General features: G+C 31.1%; 1 protein-coding gene and 1 long non-coding RNA gene across 3 annotated transcripts; one reads left to right on the top strand and one right to left on the bottom strand.

Annotated features, from left to right (window-relative positions):
* Positions 1–1,678: 1,678 nt before the first annotated feature.
* On the top strand, positions 1,679–20,682 carry LOC118488953. Its single transcript, XR_004885407.1, has 3 exons — positions 1,679–1,820; positions 19,453–19,515; positions 20,631–20,682. It is a non-coding gene; the product is annotated as an uncharacterized LOC118488953 (long non-coding RNA).
* Positions 13,718–18,059, bottom strand: LOC110922234 (replication protein A 70 kDa DNA-binding subunit E). Of its 2 annotated transcripts, XM_022166541.2 has the most exons (14): positions 18,042–18,059; positions 17,801–17,888; positions 16,493–16,555; positions 16,252–16,408; positions 15,890–16,157; positions 15,700–15,799; positions 15,489–15,616; positions 15,332–15,416; positions 15,105–15,237; positions 14,794–15,002; positions 14,560–14,680; positions 14,304–14,486; positions 14,168–14,236; positions 13,718–14,075 (listed from the first exon to the last, which is right to left on the bottom strand). In XM_022166541.2, the coding sequence occupies exons 4-14, from the start codon at positions 16,402–16,404 to the stop codon at positions 13,860–13,862; spliced, it is 1,665 nt and encodes a 554-aa protein (XP_022022233.1). In that variant the 5' UTR covers positions 16,405–16,408; positions 16,493–16,555; positions 17,801–17,888; positions 18,042–18,059; the 3' UTR covers positions 13,718–13,859. The 2 variants fall into 2 exon arrangements, with proteins under 2 accessions (XP_022022233.1, XP_022022234.1); XM_022166542.2 differs by lacking the exons at positions 17,801–17,888; positions 18,042–18,059 and having other exon boundaries at positions 16,543–16,561.
* Positions 20,683–23,410: the final 2,728 nt, after the last annotated feature.

Here is a 23,410-nt window from a genome sequence, read left to right as displayed (position 1 = left end):
TCCGAATTAACAAAATTCGAAGCACTGACCTGATCATAATATGACTTGTTCCTTTTTCCAGTAGTATGGCCAAGAATGAAGATGAGGCGATATGTGGAATGCATTTTGAGATTCTATATTGAGCGAACTTTGGTCACTACGAGATGACTTATCAATACTTCTTGCTTAGAGTCTCGTGCTGATAACGTGTTGTGAAACTAGCCTAATAGCAAACAATAAGAGAAAGAGATGTAGAGAGAAAGGGATATTTTATTGATAGATATATCATACAAGAGATACAATGAGAAGTATATATAGGAGAAAAAAATTTGAAGAAGAAGCTACTCTATTTTTGGTGTTGATAACCATAATATTAATAATATATTTATAACAAAACAAATAAATAATATTACTTGATGTTTTTAAAACTTTTAATATACATTTAACACAAAGCAAAACATATTATATTAATAATATAAAAGTTGAAAGTAAATAATATAATTATATAAGACAAGTGTTGTCTTTAGGATATGCCGAAAAAAATATACAAGTTAATATAAATATATATGTAATATGCTAACGAAATTGTAAAGGTAAAAATATAAATAATCACATAAAATGAAAGTTGAGCAATAAGCTTCAGACAAGTCTAAATTCCAAATATATATATAGAGTAGGGTTCCAGCGTGAACAACCTTCTAAGAGTGAACTACGTGAACAGATATAGACCCTTGATTTCCTTTTTAGTTGTTAAGGGTAGGATTGTAATTATATAAAAAATTAGATTTAAATCATTATTTTAATAATTGAATTAAGTTACATCTCTCCTAATTTAAATTCATTATCCACATTTTGTTTATTTATTAATAAGATAATTATCAAAACAAACAACAAATCACCATATTTCAATTTTAATTTTTATTTCAGACTTCATCACTAGAATTCAAATTTTGATTTTTAAAATCCACGTAACCTTCATATTTCAACGGTATACACATGTGTACTTGGATATAAATAGAACAGTACACATGTGTACTCAGCATCGTACATATGTGTACAGTAATTCAGAGGTGTACATCAACATTCAATACAAAAAAAAAATCTGAGATATCACAAAAACAGACGATATACACATGTGTACATCGCATTAAAAAGAGGGCAAAATCAGAATACACATGTGTACATCGCATTTAAACAAATAATTATTTTAATAATTGAATTAAGTTACATCTTTCCTAATCCTTGATTTGATTTGTGAGAGATTTATGCAATCAATTTAAGATTGAAATTACACATATACCCTTTTTGTATTTAATTAAATGGAAAAAATTAAGCAAATAATTACTATCATGCCACTCACTTTAATCTCAAGATCATAAAAATCAAGGGCTCAGATCAGTTCACGCAATTCACTCTTGGGATTTTGTTCACGTTTGAACCTAATCCTATATATATATATATATATATATATATATATATATATATATATATATAAGAGGAATGGATATACAACAAAAGAATACCAATCAATCAAAAGAAAGTGGAAGCAAATTAGAATATGTACGTGGACCTTGGAGTTTTGAGTAAGTGTCATCTCCATGAATTACCAATCTGCCTTTGTTTACCTTCTTTACCAAGAAAGTAGGATATAAATAAACAGGGTCTGCAAAGGTTGAATCTCACACCTTCCTATGTTAAAGTATCCAATAGATTTACCTCCAACTTGTAACCCTCTACATACCACCTTTGAACCACTAATATCAATGTTCGTATCGTAGCACACCTGATCCCTTTCAGCAACCTTTCGTTAATTCTGATATATTGTTTATCTCAAAACTAAGGTAATATTATAGCCTTACATAGGGGTGAGCATAAATAGGTCCGACTCGAATAGAACCGAGAACCGAACCGAAAAGTACCCAGAACCGACCCTAATATAGCATGTAGGGTAGTTGTTCGGTTCTTGTAAATCTAGTATATCAGGTATCGGGTCGGGTCGGGTCGGGTAGGGAACAACAAAGAACCGAAGCCAGATATGTTGGAACCGATACAAATATAGTGATTCTGTACAAACAACTAACCTGGGCCAAAGCCCATCATCATTACTTAACCTAATCGAATTATAACAAACAGAAAGTAACATATATCAGAACTAAATGCAATTCTTCAATAAATCTTCAATAATTTTCATCAATTTTGGAAGTGTTGCTGCTTCACGAGGTTGAGGTACGTGGTTCCCTGAAACTCTGCATTAATGATTCAGCGATTAGTTTATAAATCAATACAATGATCAATGTCGAATATAACAAACAAATAACATGTTGTCATCAGAATTATATTAGTTTTTATTGCTAATTAAACTTAGATGGCTAGAAGGAGAACAAGTGCGTTAAATTATAGAGTTTGGGATGACTTTGTGAAGTTTTCGGATGATCATGGCAATCAAAAGGCAAGATGCAAGCATTGTGCAATGGTCGTTGTTGCAGACCGGGTAAAAAACGGAATAACCGCATTGATAAGGCATCTTAATAGATGTTGGCAACGTCCTGGTAGTTACATTACATGATCGAACCAATTTACTGGTTTACTTTACGTTATCCGTTTATGCTATATAATTAAAATCAATTATATTATGTTTTTTTTTTTTTGCAGAAAATAATGACAATTAGGGAGCGATTGTGGCTGAAAATGCAAAAGATTAAGTGATGAACTGATGAAGCTTTCATTCGAGAATTTAGTCGAACTTGGAAATTTCCTGGAAAATGAATTGTAGTAATTTTCATCAGTATATTCGATATTGAAAATTCTGGCATAATCCTCACTTCTAATGCTTGAATTATTCTATAACTTCATAACTCAAAAACACATTGTGACAAAAGGAAATGTTCGAGCTAAACTAACTACTACTACTACTTCATATTGCCATAATCAGTTTTATCTTTTAAATGTCCAAAGTAAAATTAATTCTGATGTTAATTTTCTTATAATTCGAGACCAAAAAACCAGATTCAGAGTTGAATATTTCCAACACAGATCATACACATTCTTCTATAAACTTCTACTAGATTTCTTTTCGCAAACTTCATGTGATCACTTGCAGTATTTCATTTCGACATTTTATCGAACACGTGATGTGCATAAAGTTCAACCTTAGATACAAGACTATTTCAATGAAGCATAACCAAACAATCAATTTCATATTCGATCATACGTTAAACATCAATATCATAACAATCAAAATAATACATCAATTTCATAACAATCAAAACATTTCATACGAAAATCGAAATCAAGAGGATTGCCTTGGAACCGAGAATCATGTAATAAGCTGGATGTTCATCATAAACATCCAAGAGGATTTTGTATAACAGGTCATGTAATCAGCTGGAATTTGATCAGATACGAAAACTTTGTCAGCAGTGAGTATCGGGTTCGGGTAGTACCTAGGAACCGAGAAGACCGATCAATGTAAGAACCGATACCCGGTTATCATATAGGGTACAAGATTCGGTTCCAATTTTAGGCTGACATCGGTTATCGGGTTGGTTAAATCTCGGGTCGGTCCGGTTCCTGTCAAATGCTCAGCCCTAGGCCCTTACATTTTTTTATATACATGCTTATTTCATAATTATATACACACAGACTTAACTAAAGAACCATAAATCGGAATCGGGAACCAGTGGCGGATCCAGGATTTTTTTCCTGGGGGTGCGGAATATTTTCAAAGATTTTAGGCCCCTAGCTGTATAAAAATATCGGTTCATAGCGGGTCGGGTCGGATCATGTAACACAAAAGAACATCAAACTAAAATTTATAAATCATCAAAAACATGTCAAACGTCATTACAAATTACAAACGTATTTAAAATTGTGCCATACAGTTTTTTTTACATATATCCAAAATATCATCAAAAGATACTAAACACGTCATAGGTTCATTACATTTTTACTCATTGTTCCTAACACATATAATTTGCTTTATAAGTTCATAAAACAACACTAAACACTTAAACAAAATAAACAATCATGTTCAACCATAGCCCATAACTTTCAATTATATTTTTAAACATTCAAGCCCTAATATTAAATGTTGATTACTTGTAACTAATCATTTAAACAAACAAAGCTATAAATAAAACAACAAAATCATTTAACTACAAGTCTAGAACAACAAAAAAATCAGAAAAAATATAAAAAGATTAAACCCTTACACATCTATATTTTTTCCTAATCATCACATAAAACAAAATAAATAAATAGACCATACTAGTTCTATATTGGAATTCTAACGTAATATGGGTCGGTCCAACCGTAATTTTGGTTTTTCCGGTAAAAAAAGCCACCAGGTCGTCAGCAGTGGCGCCAAGTCGCTGGGAGTTTTTTTAGGGGCGGGATTTGAAAATGGAATGGGTGGATGGGTTTGGGTTATTTTATTTAGTTCAAATTTCTTTAGGTTGGATTTGGGCTTGTGTTAATAAAAATTGATTGCAGATTGGGCTTTGATTGGATTAAATAATTAAGTGAATAAGTAGTTAATAATTTTTTTTTTCTAAGTGGGGCGGTTGAAAAATTTCAAGGGGTGCGGGTGAAAAATTTCAAGGGGTGCGGTCGAGATTTTTGGAAAAAAATAACACTAAAAAATATTTTTTTTCATGGGGTGCGTCCGCCCACCCTTGATTTAGAGTGGATACGCCCCTGGGAAAAACTCCAACGACTTGCTTAAAATTTTAGAAGATGACCATTTTTTATACATATGTATGGCCTAATGGTAAAACATAATAATAAAGAATGATCAATAGCCATGCAATCAATAGCTAACCAAACGTTAAGCTTTATTTTAATTATTTAATAAATAAAATTGTTATTCATAACAAATAATAATGGTTATTCAAATGTGTTAACCAACGTGACTTCTCTTTAAATTATAATTTAATTTATGTTAACAGAAAAATATGGGAAAATGCCACTAAAATGTAACTAAGTTTGTCAAGTGTCTCAATTAAGTCATCCAAACTTTTTTTGTCTCCTTAAAGTCATCAAACTTTAATTTTTTGTTCTAATACTGCGTAATTACCAGGTCATCAGGTTACCATGTTTTTCTTTTATTTTTTATTTTCTTTTAAATGCTTATGTGAATATTATTTATATTAGGTGGAATTTATAAAATAAAAACATATCTTGATCTTGGTTTACTGTGCAAGTCATAAGTTTTACATGAACTTCATTTCATTGATTTTATATTTGAGGCATCTAGTCATCATCTTACCAATACGATTTTTAAAATATAAAAAAAAATAAAAACTCAATCGTAACAATTTTTGTTGCTCATTCAAAAAGTATATTTTTTCTTTAAAAAAACTCAATCGTAACACTGTATATTTTATTAATTTTAGAATAAAAAATGATTTTTCAAATATTTTTAGAGAAAAATCCATGTCATTAATTTTATTTTCCACATCATATTAAAAATAAAAAAAATAAAACCTGACACATCATCATTACTAACCTGGTAACCTGATAATTACATAGTATTAGAACATCAAATGAAACTTGAGTTATTTTATAGAGACAAAAAAAGTTTCAATGACTTAATTGGAACACTTGTCAAAGTTGGTTACATTTCTATAAAGTTACCCCGAAAAATATATATATATATGTTACGGGTTAGGATCAAGAGTGAACACCATCCTAGTTTGTGAACCTAGTGAACTAATCATAGCCATTGATTTACTTTTTAGATGAAAAGGGTAGGATTGTAACTATATATATAAACTTAAATGGCAGTTATTAATATTAATTAACCAAAATGGTAACTGATCCCTATTTTTTTGTGAATCAATTTATTGATCCAATAATTAATAATTCAAATCCATTATTCAAACAAAAATGAAGTTCACGATTTCTTTTTCTTTCAATCGATTGGACAAGCATCATATTTTTCTTTTACAAAATTTTTACACATCTAGTCATTTTATAATTTGCTTAACCACTTTTATACCATATATCCAGTTATTAAATTCTACATTTAATAGAAACAATATGATTATAACTCATTATTATATGGTTAATACACCGATGTATAATTTTAGGGGTTCGAATATATATGTGTATACATACTTTACATGAGTCATGTTCCAGCAAATGCTTATTATACATACAAAAAAATTGACCAAAAGTTACTTATACACATGTGTAATTTTTACACCTCGTCTAAACATTGATTTTTTAGTAATACACAAGTGCCTAATTAAATAATACACATGTGTATAACGACAGTTTTAATATACGGTGTCTGATGAAAGCCAAGAAGACAACCAAAGAATCAATAAAAAAACAAATGAGAGAGAAGATTACATATGAAGACCTAGAAACTTTGTACGTATGTGTATAAAAAGGATATACATATATGTATAAAATAGTTTGGCTGAATAGAAATTGTGTATAAAATATACACAAACAGAACTAATAAATGGTTTATACACATATGTACTTGTGTTGAATACTCAAAGTACACATATTTATTTGTTCAAATTTCATATGTACACATGTGCATAAAACGAATATATGTATGTGTATAAAATAGTTTGGTTGAATAGTAACTGTGTATATTTTTAAATTAATAAATTAGTTAATTGGTGAGAGAAATGAAGAGAGAGAATGTACTTAAATATTTAATTTGGAAATAGAATTTGTTAACAATTTACCCTTATACCCTTTTCATTTATTTTCTACACATAAATAATTAGAAAATTGTCATTATTATTAATCTCAAGATCTCCTAAATCAATGGACAAGATTTGTTCATTTTGTTCACAAAAACAATATGGTTCACTCTTGAACCCTACCCTATATGTTACTATATAAATAGACTAGGTTAGGACCCGCGTGTACACGCGGTTTAACAAAAGAAAATAGTCATGGAAAAGAATTGAGATGAAATGATTTTTTTAATATTAACAAATTATTGTTTAGAATACGTAGGAAATTTTCTAAGAATTAAAATAATAATTTAAATTTCACTAAAGATCTCCTTATACACCACATTGGTTGTCTTATTTGTAACATTTTCATGCTCATCTAATATAAGTAACTTCATACCAGCTCGGCTTTTTACTCTTGACAATGCGACATAAAGTTGACCATGTGTGAAAACGGGATATTTCAAATACAATCCAACCCTTGATAGAGACTGTCCTTGACTTTTGTTTATTGTCATTGCAAAACATACACATAATGGGAATTGACGTCGTTGAAACTTGACAGGGATTTTTTTGTCAGATGGTATCAAAGTGATTCGTGGAATATATGTTTTCGTACCGATGTTTCCTCCGGATATAATTTCAGCTTCAATAACACGTTTTGCAAGTTTGGTAATCCGTAATCTAGTACCGTTGCATAAGCCATTTTGTTGATCAATGTTACGCAGCAACATTACTGGGACGCCAACTTTAAGTACTAATCGATGATTAGGCAATCCTGATATTTTAAGACCATTTAGAACGTCAGGTGAGTATAAATTTTCGTGTGTTGGATTCTTAGCCTTGTCAGTTTGACATATGCTATCAGCGCTCAAATACTCAATTTCATCTCCTGGAAACAGTGCAAGCAATCTTTCATTAATTTCATGTACCACTTCATTTGTTGGTGCAAGTATGGCTCTTTCTGCGAAATAATCTTTATCTTTATACAATTGAAGGAGAGAAGGGTATACAAAGTCAATTAAACTCGACATAGGATCTACCGAGTTTTTTATTAGTAGGTCTTCAGGAATTTCTATGGTCATATGACAGTCATCGGTATCACCAATGTTTCCCTCACCCAAATCTAGAAGCCACTTTGCAAAAGATTTGGTCTGTTCTGTTTCTGATGTGTTATTCCCTATCGTTAACCTCATGTTTTTTGTTAGTGTTAGGACTTTGCATGTCCTCCAAATGTAGGATGAAGTGATGGAAGCATTTACAATTTCGCGTCTACTACCATTAGGAACAACCGGAAGGATTTGTCTAAAATCACCACCTAAAACCATAACTTTACCTCCGAAAGGCATTTCTGAATTAAGTGAATCATCTGATTTGAAGATGTCTTTCATTGTTCGGTCCAGTGCCTCGAACGCATGTTTGTGAATCATTGGAGCTTCATCCCAAATGATCAATTTTGTTTGTTTTAGTAGATCAGCAACCTCCCCATCTGGTTTGATGTGACACATTGATTCTTCGGTAAGATTTAAAGGAATATGAAACCTAGAATGTGCTGTCCTACCACCAGATAACAACAGAGATGCAATTCCACTTGATGCTACGTTTAATACAATTTGGCCTTTAGATCTGATAGCCGAGGACAATGTCTTCCACAAAAAGGTTTTACCAGTACCTCCATAACCGTAAACAAAGAATAAACCTCCTTTGTTTTCATCAACGGCACGAGTTATCTCATCAAATATTAATCGTTGTTCAGATGTTAAAGTAATTAGATGAGTATTAAATTCTGCACCAACAACACTTACATCATATGATAGCTCATCTGTTATTAAACGATTGTCTGCTGAGGCTATGGATTGACTATCAGGATAAGGCATAGAAGGAAACCTTCGTAGGGTAGAGTTATTCCGAAGTAAGTAATTCTCTATTTCCAGCAACGTTAGATTCTTTATTTGTTCTTCAGGAAGAGATAAGCCTATTATATTAATTATTATAAGTGTATTAGTTAGCATAGTATAATAAAGAGGTGAATTTATAAAAATTGTATTTACATAATGTAAAGTTATAGTTAATATTAAAGATTTATTTATGATAATATTAAACATGAAATGTGATACCTTCAATTCCTGTTTGCTTCTCACGCGTATGTAAGATGCCATCTGCAAGGTATTCCCATGTATTTTCCCACACGTGTTCAGGTCTAGATAAGGTATTAGACGACAACATGGTAGCAAATAGATTGCGAAGATAGTATCCTGAACCTGTATAGTAAGCCTCCTTAATAGCTTCGATATATTCCCTATCGTCATCTAAAAGGCCTAGAGCGTAGCATGCGTCTCTAAATGTAGGGAAGACTTGTCCGTTTACTGTTCTTATTTCTTCAAATGATTTAGGACCTCTTACCTTATTAAGAAGGATTCTTAAAAAATAAGCGTCGCCCATAGATGGATTAACACAATGAATACGTCCAATGGGTTTGCCTATTTTTCGTGTTGTCCATGTTCTATCCTGAGAATTCCATACAAATTTAGTTGGGAATTCAACATAAGTAAGGGTACGTGCCAACTCATTGTTTTTGTTAACTTCCATCCAGGACAAAAACATCGTAGACGAAATTGATGGTTTGTTAAGAATGTTTTCTAGCTCATCATCAGGACCGTATATAACATTTTGCTGGTCTGGTAGATGAAAAGGAAGCCTGATTACCGAAGGATACCTATAATGAATATCAAATGCAAAAATGCGCCACGAAGCTTCACATGCCGAGAGATATCTACAGTCATAATGCTTTTTGATTTCGTCTTTCCCATTTTGTCGGTGACCTTCTTCATCATTTTGTATAACAGCAACTTCTGTCCTATCGGGACCTTTGTTAATGTATTTGAACAGGTATTTAATTGAAGCGGCCTGGTTACACCATTCGACATTAATGTGTGCTTGATAACGTCTCAAAAGTGTTTTGTTGTATGGGACTACACTTCTGTTGTCAAGCTGAACATCTGATTTCTCAACAAATAACCCGGAATCTGTTCGTTTATATATTGGATAACCTTTGGAATCTAATGTAGTTTGATCACAGAATTTCTTAGGAAATTTCTTTGAACACTTACCTTCGAACATACATGGACAATTGAGATTTGCAAGACCACAAGGTCCATGAATCATGTAGTCACTGACAAGCGTATACAACTCTGGGTCTACATTTTTGTCAGGTATTTCAGCTGAGATAAAGTTATCAACATGCTCAACCGAAGGTAGCTTATTATCATCTTGTAAGAACAAACAGATATGAGCGTGGGGTAGGCCTCTTTTTTGAAACTCTATTGTATAAATCACTGCAATACAATTGGTGATATAAATAATAGTTTAACATGTAGTAATTTATATTTATATAACTCTAATAAAATTAAAAATACTAAAATAAAGTTGAATAATTTGAAGCTTAGTGATTATTACCTGCCGAAGACTTCCCAAATAATGACTTTTCTCGCAAGTCTTTTATGATTGAGTCCAGCTTAATTTTGAACAGTCGGCATAAAATGTCTGGTCTATCTTCGGGATTAATGTTCTTATCCTTTAGAAATCTTTTAATCTCTGGCCATTTAGGATTGCACGTGATTGTAATGAAAAAATCAGGATAGCCAAACCATTTACAAATAGCCATTGCGTCATAATAGTTTTCCCTCATGTAACGTGAACCACCAGTAAAGGAAGACGGTAGTATTACACGTTTTCCAACATTTGACATATCTTCATTTCCATTTTGTCGCAAGTTATTAAGGTTCTCATATGACTCGGATCTTAGATTTTTTTGTTGGAAGCGTATGTAAAATAGCCGCTCACTTTCAACCATTGTATAGATGTCAACTAAGAACTGTTGCAAAAGTCGTCTGGCGTTTAAAATTAGAGAGAATTGATTGTCTCTATCTTGAATACGATATGCAAAATATTCCCTCATTGAACATTTAGAATCTTTTTTCTTTTTTGATGATCTTCCTTCTCTGTGAAGAATATCAATCCGATAACCGTCTTCTCCAAAAGGAAATAGCAATGGATATTGAAGCGCGATATAGGATGGATGAAGCTCACTTATACGTTGTAAACCATCTTTTTTTGAATCTACAACAACATCTCGGTTGTCTAGTGCATCTTCAATATCTCCAACTATAAGTGCAGCAACTTCAGAAGATGTTGGTAAGTTGTATGTACGTCCATCTTTAGTCCTTTTTGACTTTAGGCGTAATTTAAGGTCAACATGAGGATTGTCAAGAAAGCGATCTCTCACACGCCTATATGTTTTGACCAGCTGATTATTTGAATCTAACATCACCTTTAAGTATTCTATGATTTCAGTGTCAAGGGAATCAAAAGATGCTGAAGACACTTTCTTTGAGTTACTGTAAATAAATTTTAAAAAAGTATTAATTAAACTAACTGTTGGAAGAACATAAAAGTATTTATAAGTAATAAACAAATATCAATAAGGTTTTGAGGGATACCTGAATATGTTCTTTCTATTAGAGACTTCGTTATTAGTGTCATATATATAGAGCTGGGCAAATTTTGGTTGGTCACCTTGTTTAGGAAGAAGACTTCCTAATGTATGATAATTTTCACCACTAATTCTATATATGAACGGAGCATTTCCTTTATTAATCTTTGAATCAACTTTCCCACCCATTGAAGTAAAAGAAAACATAGAGTTGTAACGTCGAATATTTTGTAAAAAATGCTTGCTTTTTGCGTCTAAATTTTTGAAAAGATTCTGATATTCCAGACCTGTTTCTTTAAATTCTGGAAGATGTACCTTCCCATAACCACAACAAAGCATGTAAGTTGTTTTGCCAGCAAAATCTCTTCCTTTTCCTGCTTCACACGCCCACAGTTTGGCATTACATACTTCACATATAACTAATTGATCCCCATGATCTAAATAATCTGTTAAATTATTAATACAAATTAACAAACAAATGTAAGGATTATAATTAAAATAAATGAAGTATAGTAATTGGAATTAGATTAAGTGTTGTAGTAGATATTTACATTTAGATACTCCTTTATATGGATCTTGTGCATCTGATGTCAAGTCATTCATTGGCAAAGGAGATAGAGATTGTGCGTTACTCAATAACGTATGTTTACCTTTGGATAACTTCCTTAAAGTTGAGGTCGTAGATGTAATGATATTTGAACATATAGTATATCGTTGACTTTTGGATGACGGGGTTGAGTTGTTATTATTATAATTAGATAGACCTGGAACAATCAAACTTAAGATGTCAGAAGATAATATTATAGCTTAATGTATAGCTTTTAGGAGTAAAGTAGAATATATCATACCAGATGTGGAAGTACTGAAGGGACTTGTATGATTTATATTTATATAAACATTATGCAAGCTGGTAGTTTTATTGGTAAATGGTGTTGCTAGTGTTGTATTTTGTAGGTCATACGTATGGGATTTTGTTGAATTTGATGATGATATCTTGTTAGAATTTGTTGATTCACGTATCACATTGGATCTACGACTATCCAACACCATCTTTCTAAATTTACGCCTCTCTTTAAATTTACGCCTTTCTTCGGCGTTGGTATAAGCATTATCGGAGGGAATAACTTATAAAAAAAATCATTACAAAAGTTAGAATTAGTAAAATTTTAAAAAAGTATACATGTATATAAGGTAATATATATGGATAATAGAAGACTTACAATTCGATATTTCTGCGTTGGTAGGTTTTGTGGAAGAAGAATGAATTTGAGTATATGTTCTTTTTGACATTTCCTTGTATAATCAGAATGTAAAATAATAAGATTGTATGCTATGTAAGTAGTTACAACTTGTACCACTTCTAAATGTTTGAATAAAGAATCTAAATAGAGTCTATTGACTATTATGCAATGTGCAGGGGAAGATAAAAAGAAGAAGTTATATACCTGGATGTAGATGAACAGTTAAATAACTGTTAAATTAGATGTCCTTGATGTGAAACTATTCTTTGTGTGTGATTGTGGAAACAGGAGTTATGGAGTTATGAATGGTGGGTGAGATTATGGGATGTGTTTGAAATCTTATATAACTTATGGATTTTGTTAGCACAATTTATTGTTATAAAGATTTTTTAAGTTTATCAAGAAGTGTAGAGATAAGTTTTTTTTTATTCTTAGCATGTACCTTTGATAGTTGTTAGTATTTGGATAAGTTGTAGTTAAAAGATTACCGTTTGTGGATTAAAATTTTAAATTACTTATGATATTAAGTTATGAATTAATTTAATAGTTTTAAAATTATCGTAGTATGTGGTAAGTAATTTTTGTATATTAAATATTAAATTAAAATCTATTTGAAATCATGAATGTTATATTAAAAAAGGAAGTAATTTCAAATTACCGTAGTATGTGGTAAGTATTTTTCGTATATTAAATATTAAAATCTATTTGAAATCATGAATGTTATATTAAAAAGGAATCAATTTAGGATTTATAATATTTCAGATTACCACATCTGATAGAAAGTTGAGGTATTTGATTTGTGATGTGATTTGTTTTCTATTTGATTTTTTTTCTTTTTTTGATAAGTAGTTATAATGTATTGGGTGAGATTATGGGATGTGTTTGAAATCTTATATTTCTTATGGATTTTGTTAACACAATTTATTGTTGTAAAGTTTTTTTTTATGTTTATCAAGAAGTGTAGAGATAAGTTTTTTTATACTTTGGATTTACCTTTGATAGTTGCAAGTATTTAGGTAAGTTGTAGTTGAAAAATCATCGTAGTATGTGGATTAAAATTTGAAATTACTTACGATATTAAGTTATGAATTAATTTAATAGTTTTAATATGTGGGAAGTATTTTTTGTATATTAAATATTAAAATCTATTTGAAGTCATGAATGTTATATTAAAAAAGGATTCAATTTAAGCATCAAACGTAGGATTTAAATGATTCATATATGTATAGATTTTATATATACAAATTAATTAACTTAATTTATATTAAAACATTTATTCATTTATGTATAGATATGATAAGCCAATGTTAAATAAATGAGTAAACAATTATTAAAATATTCAAAATCAGACCATAAAAATCCCAACATAAAATTCTGTAGTTTCGTTTGAGAATAAAATAATAAGAACATGGTAAAAAACCGAAATCTTTGAACTCAAAAGCAGTTAGACTACTTTTCAAGTTTAGGGATCAAAAGTTTGTCTTTCATTTGAGCCTTGATGTCTTCTTTGGTTTCAATTTTTCGACTTTTTGTTGAAGAAACTGAATAGGAGTTGTCTAGATCGTTAGAATCTTCTAGGGTGCGTTTCAGATCACAAGGACTCTTTCTACTCTCATAATTCTTGGGCAGTGGTGTTGAATCATCTACAGCATAAGATTTTGAATCCTAAAATATAAAGGTAAACAAAAACGAAATAAATAACTAATAGTAATTATTTAAATCTTGTATAGTAGGATAGGTTATCTATATTATATAACCTTGACACCAGCATCACTTTGTGACGATGAGACAGTGGTGGGGAGAATCATTGAGTCAAACTCTTCAAACTGCAACATTAAAATTAAGGTTAAAACAAATTTTAGCGGCCTAATATTAAATTTGTATGTAACATACCGGGACAACATCAAACTTCTTTTCAAGTTTTGCTATTATTGCCGGATCATCCACTAACTTATTGATCGAAAATCCATCAACCTTGTTGTCCACATTATATTTTTTAACATGAATTTTAAATGCATACTTTTTGTTGATGAAAGCATTGAATTCAGCAGGTATGGTTTTTTCATCATCCGAAACCTGAAAGAATATTAAAATATAACAGACATTCAAACGATGCTAAAAAGTTGAAATAGTATTTTAAAGAAATTACCTGTAAATATTTGTCAACCAACTGTTTGGCAGATAAACCCAAAAGTTTGACTGTGTCACGGTCAAATAGTGTAAGATTTACAATTCCAGTGCAATCTTCTACTTGTATTGAAACTTTGTACCTAAAATCGAAAATTATTTTTTGTACAAATTTAATAGCATAGCAAGTTAGCGGATATGTCATTGTAGTTGAATAATAAGATACATATAATAATTGTATATGTTGATTGAATACATGTGAACTGCAGGGACAACATCTCTTTTGCATTTCTTATTAGTACATACTAACACTTCTTTTGGGTCAACATCATCACTTCCATTATCATCTTCTGGGAATTGCAAACTTGGGGAAGCTTTGCAATTACAACTTTCACAACCAAGATAATACCATTCACTATCTTTGTCTACAGCCATCACAGTACCAACAACAATAACATGCATAACCTGCAAAACGTATGTGCATATGTAACCACTAAACCTTATTTAGAATATCCATATTGGGAAACTAAATGTTTGATATGGGCGTAATTTAAATATTGAACATGCCTGAGCTATTTCCCTAATCTGACGAATGGTGCTGAAAGTAGTGTTATGTAAGAACTCGTCTTCATTAGATGTGACCCCAGACTGGCCGATAGAACGATGAGTCGATGTTGTAACAGAAGCTTTCCCAATGTAACTGTTAAAGGTTAGGTATATGATGTAAGAAATGTGTAATCAACAATACTCAGGTTATGGAAATCGGTCTTTTATCACAAAACATACGGATTTACCTTCTTTTGAAATTAACAATCTCTTCATTGCGTTCATTGATGAACAACTTAGTAATGTAGTACGCATTTGCGACATTGATGGTGCCTAATATAAAATATATAGTAAGTTAGTATCATAACTAAATATAAAAAGTTAAATCTATAGAAAATGACAAACCTTTGTAGTCATGGACGCTACCAAACTGAACAATAAGTACAATATGTTCTTCTTCCTTATTTTTGGAGATGTACTCTTGCATTTGATCGCAATATTCCTCCCACAACGTCAGCTTTAGAGCAATACCCCTGAAATTGTTATTAAGTTAGCGAAAAATAATAAATACAATTTGAAGAAAATTATTAGAAAACGATATTAAAGGAGAACAAACTCCAAATCTCTCAATATTAAGTCCATCTTGTAGGATTGTTTGCCATATCGTGTTGTTGTATCCTCCCTTGCAAACCATTCCTCGACGTACCCAATAAAGTCTACAATGAAAGAAAAGATAAGTTCTAACATTAAAACTAAAACATAATTTAACTGGTATATTATGAGTTTGTTTAGTTTAGGAAACGTACCAGTTCGAAATTCTGAAGAAACTCCACCATTTTTAATAGACTTAAATGTTGAAAACTCAAAGCCATGTGTTGGTCCTATAAAGTTGTTACACTTTCGAATGGTTGTTTCCAAATTGAAAGTTAACACATATTTGGTATCAAAATGTTTAAACTTCTGGTTATTTTTATCAAAGCGGGGTTTAAAAACGGTATAGCATTCATTTTGTTGTAAAATTTTTTCATGTTTTTTAAAGTCATTACTCCACACAGTGGCCTGCATTTTGGTTCCCTGACATTATAAGTCAAAATAATGTATGTCAAAAAAAGCTAAAACATGATTAAGTAAAGACATATTAACTAATTAAAGTTGTAAAAGTTAATACCTTTTCGTCCATGAGCACCATATCAATAGCCCATGTCTCACCAGCCTTTTTGGGATTTGATCTCTTCCATAGCCTAACCACTTTTACCTTTATTGTAAAAGCTCTTGTTTTGCCGTCAATATCGTTCAAATAGATGATATTTTTCCCTTCCATGGTTCTGTGAAAGAATATATAATAGTGAATAGTGAAAACGATATAAATGAAGTGCGGAAAACAAATTAATGTGATGGAAAAAATATACCTTTGTTATGTCTCTGATTGTTCTGAATGATGATTAATGGGGTGCAGCACCTTTGTTATGTCTCTGATTGTTAATGGGGTGCGGTATTTATAACATAAAAAGGTATAAATAGATAATGATTTTTATGTTTTTGAATTATTATCAACTATAATTCAGAAATAGATAACTATTATATAAGTTAAAACTTAATTGTTTACGTAAGTTAAATACTTATTTGGTATTTTTTGAATTGCTGTTTAGTAAGGAAACTTTAATTCACAAATAGATATAGATTCTAGAATTTTTAAATTATCATTTAGTGAAGAATATGATCATTAATATTTAAGATAAGATTAAGATTAATAACTTAAAATTTTATCTATAGATAAAAGCTACGGACGTAAAGAGAAATATTAAAATATTTGCTAAATGGATAAACTATTCCTCATTATTAAATATTAAATGGGTAAGATGATTGTATTATAAATTATTTTCACCGATGTAAATTAAAATAAGTGAATATTATATTGCAACTATATATATCTCATATGGAGGCTGTCGAAGGTGTGGTGGGGGAAGCATATGTTGGTTTTCTCACCCCCTACACCACAAAATGGTATTAATTATTGTTTTTTTATTAAATGTAATTTTTTTTCTCAGATGTAAGTATTAATACAGTTTTCTTGTTCTTAAATGTAATTTTACTATTTAGTTACATATTTAAGTAATAAGAAAAATAATACAAAAAAAATTGTTAAATATTATTTATTAATCAATTATCGATTATTAATTATTGTTTGGAGCTCTACCACTATGATTTTAGTGAGTTTAAATACATTTTATCCAATGATTGTAATTATTATATGCAAACACTAATTGAGATTGGTATCATCTATGGAAAAAATTCTTATACGGAAATTATTCAAGAAGCTATACATATATTTGAATTATCATTTTTATCAAAATAACCCTTTAAGGTTGAACAATTATATTTGTTTGGGTTTGGTTGGCGCAATGAGAATAGGGCCATTAGTGAATGACAATCAAAACATAACAGGCATAAATGAAATTACTCAACAGTCACATACATGTTATAATTTTTTATTTTTTACTTGTTTATACATATCTAATGGTTTGTTTTTTGTTATGAATTGGGCTTTTGGATTGGGCTTATTGGACATCTTGTGGAAGCGGTTTACTGGACATCTCGTGGAAGCTGTTTGGGCTTTGCACATATCATCTCAAAACACTAAATCACTCTAAAACCTTTAGTTGGTTCTGCAAACTTCCTAACGATCAGATGTAAATGAAGAGTTTTATGTCCCATACCTTCAACGCGAGTCAATCGACAGTCTGGTTATAAACTTTCAAACTTGTCCCTTACATTTTTAAGTTCAAGCGTATTCAGGTGGAAATGCTGTATAGGAAACACAAAAGACAGAACGTTTAATCTATACATATATCAACTAAATCATCAAAAGGGAATGACCATTGCAAAGAATGTAGTACTTGCCTTTTCGACTCAGACCTCGTTTGTTGAATGTCACGACCGAGTTGAATTGTGAGATACCTTTTCGACTCAGACCTCGTTTGGTGAATGTCACTCCCGAGCTGAATTGTGAGGTGGGTACGGTTGAGGATTCGAAGTGGTGGCTTCAAAAGAGGCAGAATTAGAGTTATATAATGATGACTATTTATATATACATACACTTGCAAAATTACAATGACAATAGATCAGAAGCATAACACACATGCCCAACAATAGTTCAGAAGCATAACACGCATGCCCAAATACCGAAACATACCTTTTTTGTTCCGATAGCTTTTGTTGCAGCAGTATTTTTGGCCATATGAAAGATATGTGGGAACCAATCGCGTAGCGTTTCTCCTTCTATCCAAGTGAGATTTTAACAAACCCTAACCTAAATAATCAATGATTCAGGCAAAGATATGTGGGAACCAGGAAAAAATGAGATTTTATTTCAACATCATAAACCCCCAAATTATTCATCTCATCTCACGCAACAATATCATAATATTATCAATAAATACTCAAATCAGCAATACAAAGAAATCATCATTTCCACCAACAAACCCTAACCTAAATAATCAATGATTCAGGCAAAGAGGAAAAGTGTACCTTTGATTTTGGAAGATGTTGAAGGAAACGATTACAATGATTCAGGCAAAGATAGAAAACCAAGGAGTTCAAGATCAAAACTTGATATCTAATGGGAGGCGAATAGATGTTGGGAGGAGAGATGAACGTACTGGGGAAAACCTAGGGTTAGAACTAAGGGTCAGAGAAAATTAGGAAATAAGAATATATAGGATCCGTATGATTATCGGGTTTACCCAAATCCAAACACGTGAAGTAATTGTGGAGCAGGGGAATTGCGCCAAAACCAAAGAAACAATACCTTGATCAGTTGCCACGTGTCCACATTTAATTTACTTTATTATATGTATAGATTACAAATTACAATATGGTTTTGATTAATTAGTTTTATGAATTGGATATTGTTTGTTAATATTATAAATTAACCTTTTTAAAACGAACTTTTATTAGTCTTATGTTGATAACAATTTTTAACCATATTAGTGAAAAATACTTTTGTAATAGTGTAAATTAACGATCTACTACTGACTACAATATGTAGTCATACACTTTAATACCTTCATAAGTTTAACTTATATAACTGTATCCCAAAGCTTTGTAATTTATAACTACAATTTTAAGCTTAATAACTTAATTTCATGTATATATAGAAAAATAAGATCCAAGGTGTTGTATAAGATTCCTTTTGTAACGATGAAATATGAATAATCTAGTTTATCATTCCACCACTATTAACGATTTTTCAATAATATTATAAAGATATTAAATATATCTTGGTCACCAGGAATTTACAAATAAACTAAACTAATTAAATATCTACCAAAATTCAACTCATCTAACTTAAGATAAAATGGTATTGCAGAAATCGTATAGACATGATCCATTATCTAAGTATTTTAGTTGCCGTCACTTTGGAACAATTAAGGTGCGGATTCCTTCTTTTACTATCTGTATAGTATGGGTTTTTAACTTTGTTCGTTAATCTTCATTTCAAGATTTAATTAAGTTGTACTCGTTTGATTAATATCCATTACATTTTCTTGTCTAATCCTTTCTGATTCTAAACACAACTTTGGAACCATATTACATGCGATATTATCTTTATTAAATTGTACTCATTATCACATCCTACTGATAATATGTCTGACCTGTTATACTGGATTATGGAGAAAGGGTGGGATAAGGCTACAAAATCTATTTTTCCTACAAAGTGTACAAAGTCATAAAACCCCACAATTTCAGCCATAAAACACACTCAAAACCCACGAATAACAAAGTGAAGATCACTGAAACACAATATCCAAACATTGTCAGTCCATAAAAACTTCAAACACACCATCATAGAACTATGAATATTAAACACAACATGATAATCAATATAAAACACACTAATGTTAGTCATTCGATAATCAAAACCTTATCATCCAAAACACAACACAAAACCCACAAATATGACATTTTATTAATCTCCACTTTGTTATTTGTGGGTTTTGAGTGTGTTTTATAGTTGAAATTGTGGTGATTTATGACTTTGTACACTTTGTAGGAAAAATGGACTTTGTAGCCAACTCTCACCCATGGGGAAATATAAAAATATTATATGTTTACCCTCTGTACTCTAATACCCGAGCACGCCCCTACTTCTGGGGGTGATCGCAAGCATGTCATTGTGGCATCAATGGCGTGGCACCGACTGTGACGGTAAGCTTAAATCACAGCGTCTCGCCTGTTCTGAACTTTACGGAGTGCCGGCTATATATTTTTTGAGGCGTATGGATCGGTCCTAGGATATTATTATTTCTGGTGGGTGGTTTGTATGATGCCCATATACCATCGCACATGGGTTCAGGACTAGCTAGCATGTTCTATTTATTATATATATATACCGGGCTCGATGGGTATATCTTATAACATGGTAACGTTATTGAATTCTATCAAGTAGTTAAACTTACATTATTATCTTTTCTTTCATATTCATTATTCATTGCTATCATTATCCGCTCGTGGCATTTTGCTCCTTCGCATATTTTTTTTCTACAGGTTAGCAGGGATGGCGGGAAAGTGTGAAGAGAGCTAAAACAAACAAGTTGGAAAGTTAGTGTGTAGTTTTAATGATGTATGAAATAAATTATCATGAATAAATCTTTTGTAAACTCGTTTGGATATTAATAACTAAGCCCTTTTGTATCTGATTCTGTAATAAGTGACACATCAGCCTAGAACCAGGCTGGGGTTTTACATCAGTGTCTCTCAACATTAGATTCACGCACAATTCTATTTCGTGTCTCTCTAGAACTCTCTATAGTTCTTATAGATATAGGGTTTATAGAGTTCAATCCGTGTAGATTGTGTAAAAGATTGAAGTTAGTTCGTCATGTTGTTGATTCGAGTCTTAGAGTTTGAAGAATGTGTTGCGTCTAAGATTTGTTTCTTGTCTTTGTTGTTTAATGATAATTCAATCTGAGTTGTTTTCCTTATTGTGTAAAGTCTCTGAGTACCAATTTTGACAGACTAGGTTAATGATGGTTGATCCTTTGTTTTATTTGACATGGCGAATAAATTTAGATGTTATTCGTTAGTTCTTTTGAAACACGTATCATGAAAATTTTAACTTATCTTTTTAAAGTTAAGGGTACGATGGTAATTTTGCTTGCTATTAACAAGCTTTTAATGTTAGAACTGAAAAAAAAAGACAGACGCTTCATGAGTCGACAGACATAGTGATAACTGAATCTGTAATGTTTGAAAATTAAGTGAAATGATTAAGGGTGTGCGTTAGTCGCTTTTGAGATCAAAGTAAATATAAACCGAAATTGTAGTCTTAGGAAATTGATTGATTTTGGTTTTTCAGTTATATGTATGGGTTTGGTTTGGTCATGACTTATGTGTCGGTGTCGTCGCTTACCCTTTTACTTTGGTTTGATTGATTTTAGTCTTAGGAATTGATTGATTTTGGTTTTTCAGTTATATGTACGGGTTTCGTTTGAAATGTTTGTGCTTTAAAAAGGTGGCCAAATATAATAAATTTGAGTATGAAACTTTTATCCTAACGTTTTCATTAACCACGTATTAATGAACTTGAGTTTGATGGTTCACAATAACGAATTTGCTCCATAAAAGCATTAACAAACAAGTTCAGTGTGGTTCGGTTTCCAAGTCCCGTGCAGTTCGGTTTGGTTGAGTTTTTGAACCGGGTATAACCAAAACCAAACAGAAATTTTCATTAAAAAAAAAAGAAAAAACAACAAAACAAAACCGAACCAACAACTTGGATTAGTTATTTTCAATGCGATATTATCATTAATTCGGTTAAGTTAAACGAACAAACATGAACAGTGTTTGCATTTGTTCGTTTATGTTCGTGAACGCTCGATAATGTGTTCATATATGTTCGTTCGTTTATGTTCATTTGTGCCCGTTTCTTTAAAAGGGTTTTATATGTTGTATTTTATTTCGTCTCATCCCCCAAGATAAGAATGAGAATGTTATGAATTATTATATATTTATTGTGTGACTATCCACTTGTGTTATGATTCTCCATATACTTAACTCCCATCTTGTAAGCCTATAAATAGAGCCATATGTGATCCATTTTAGACATCAATAAGATATCCATTTTCCCCAATCTCTCTTTCTTATCTCTATAATGGACATCAATAAGATATCCATTAAAATGATATAATGACCAATGTAAAGGTCGTGATCATGTATATAATAACTAAGAAAATTGTAATGATGTCACCATGATAGTTGTTTGGTTATAATCCATTCCTTGAACTGAATGTGGTGATATAATAATTGGTGTAAAGTTCGTAATCATGGTAATTGAGAAAATTGTTATGATGCTCATGTAATGAGATTAACTATGTTAATAATAATGAGATGATTATACAATGATCGTTATAATGGTCGTAAGATATAAGACTGATAAATCTTATACGACTCAACTACTTCTCAATTGATGGTAAGCAAAGAGAACATTTTTTACAAGGAAAAATCGGTTAAATTATTTTCATTTGTCACACTTGAGACATATGCTCCTAAAGTAGCAATATCGTTATAAGAGTTGTGAAAAAATGAAATGATTTCATACTCGTGTGACCGAGTAAATAATGAAAAGCTTTGAAGCTTGTTTTGGTTCTACTCCATTCCCAAAAGTGTATGTGATTATATATTAATCATTGTAAATGTAATGATGGACCTAATTGAGACACTTGTAATGATGAGAATGACTATAAGAATTGTAATGATGACCATTTTAATAATGAGATAGACCTCCAAAAGTGTCAAACTAAGGAGTGATTGCATAACGTGATAGTTTTAACTTTGAAGTTATAATATATTCTCTCGTATCATACGTTTTGTATTACATACGAGCAAGTAATACAAATACGATCATAAACCCGAAGTTTATGGATCATAATTATTTAATTAGTTGGCATGACCGGTTAGACCACACCGAGTCGATGATGATGTGAAACATAATGAAGAACTAGAAGATTCTTCAAGATAATAATTAGCATGTAATGTTTGCTCTCAAGTGAAATTATATATTTGCAAAATAAACGAGGGTGTGTTTACCTAAATATTCTGGAAGCGATTAAAGGATATGCATATCCCAACATGATACCATTTAGTTTTTTTAAATCGATGCATCGTCTAAATCATAACCTGAAGCTTGTGTGATTGTGGCTTAGCTAATGTGATAGCAAGCATATTAATCCAGATTAGTATATTTATTTGATAATCATGAATTTGATTCCCAAGTTATTAGCGATCATTGGAATAAGTGTTATTGTGATCACTAAACGTCTACTATT

Source organism: Helianthus annuus, chromosome 17 (assembly GCF_002127325.2).
Source record: "Helianthus annuus cultivar XRQ/B chromosome 17, HanXRQr2.0-SUNRISE, whole genome shotgun sequence".
NCBI lineage: Eukaryota > Viridiplantae > Streptophyta > Magnoliopsida > Asterales > Asteraceae > Helianthus > Helianthus annuus.
The sequence above is the reverse complement of the archived record's forward strand: the minus strand, read 5'-3'. Positions and strand labels throughout refer to the sequence as shown.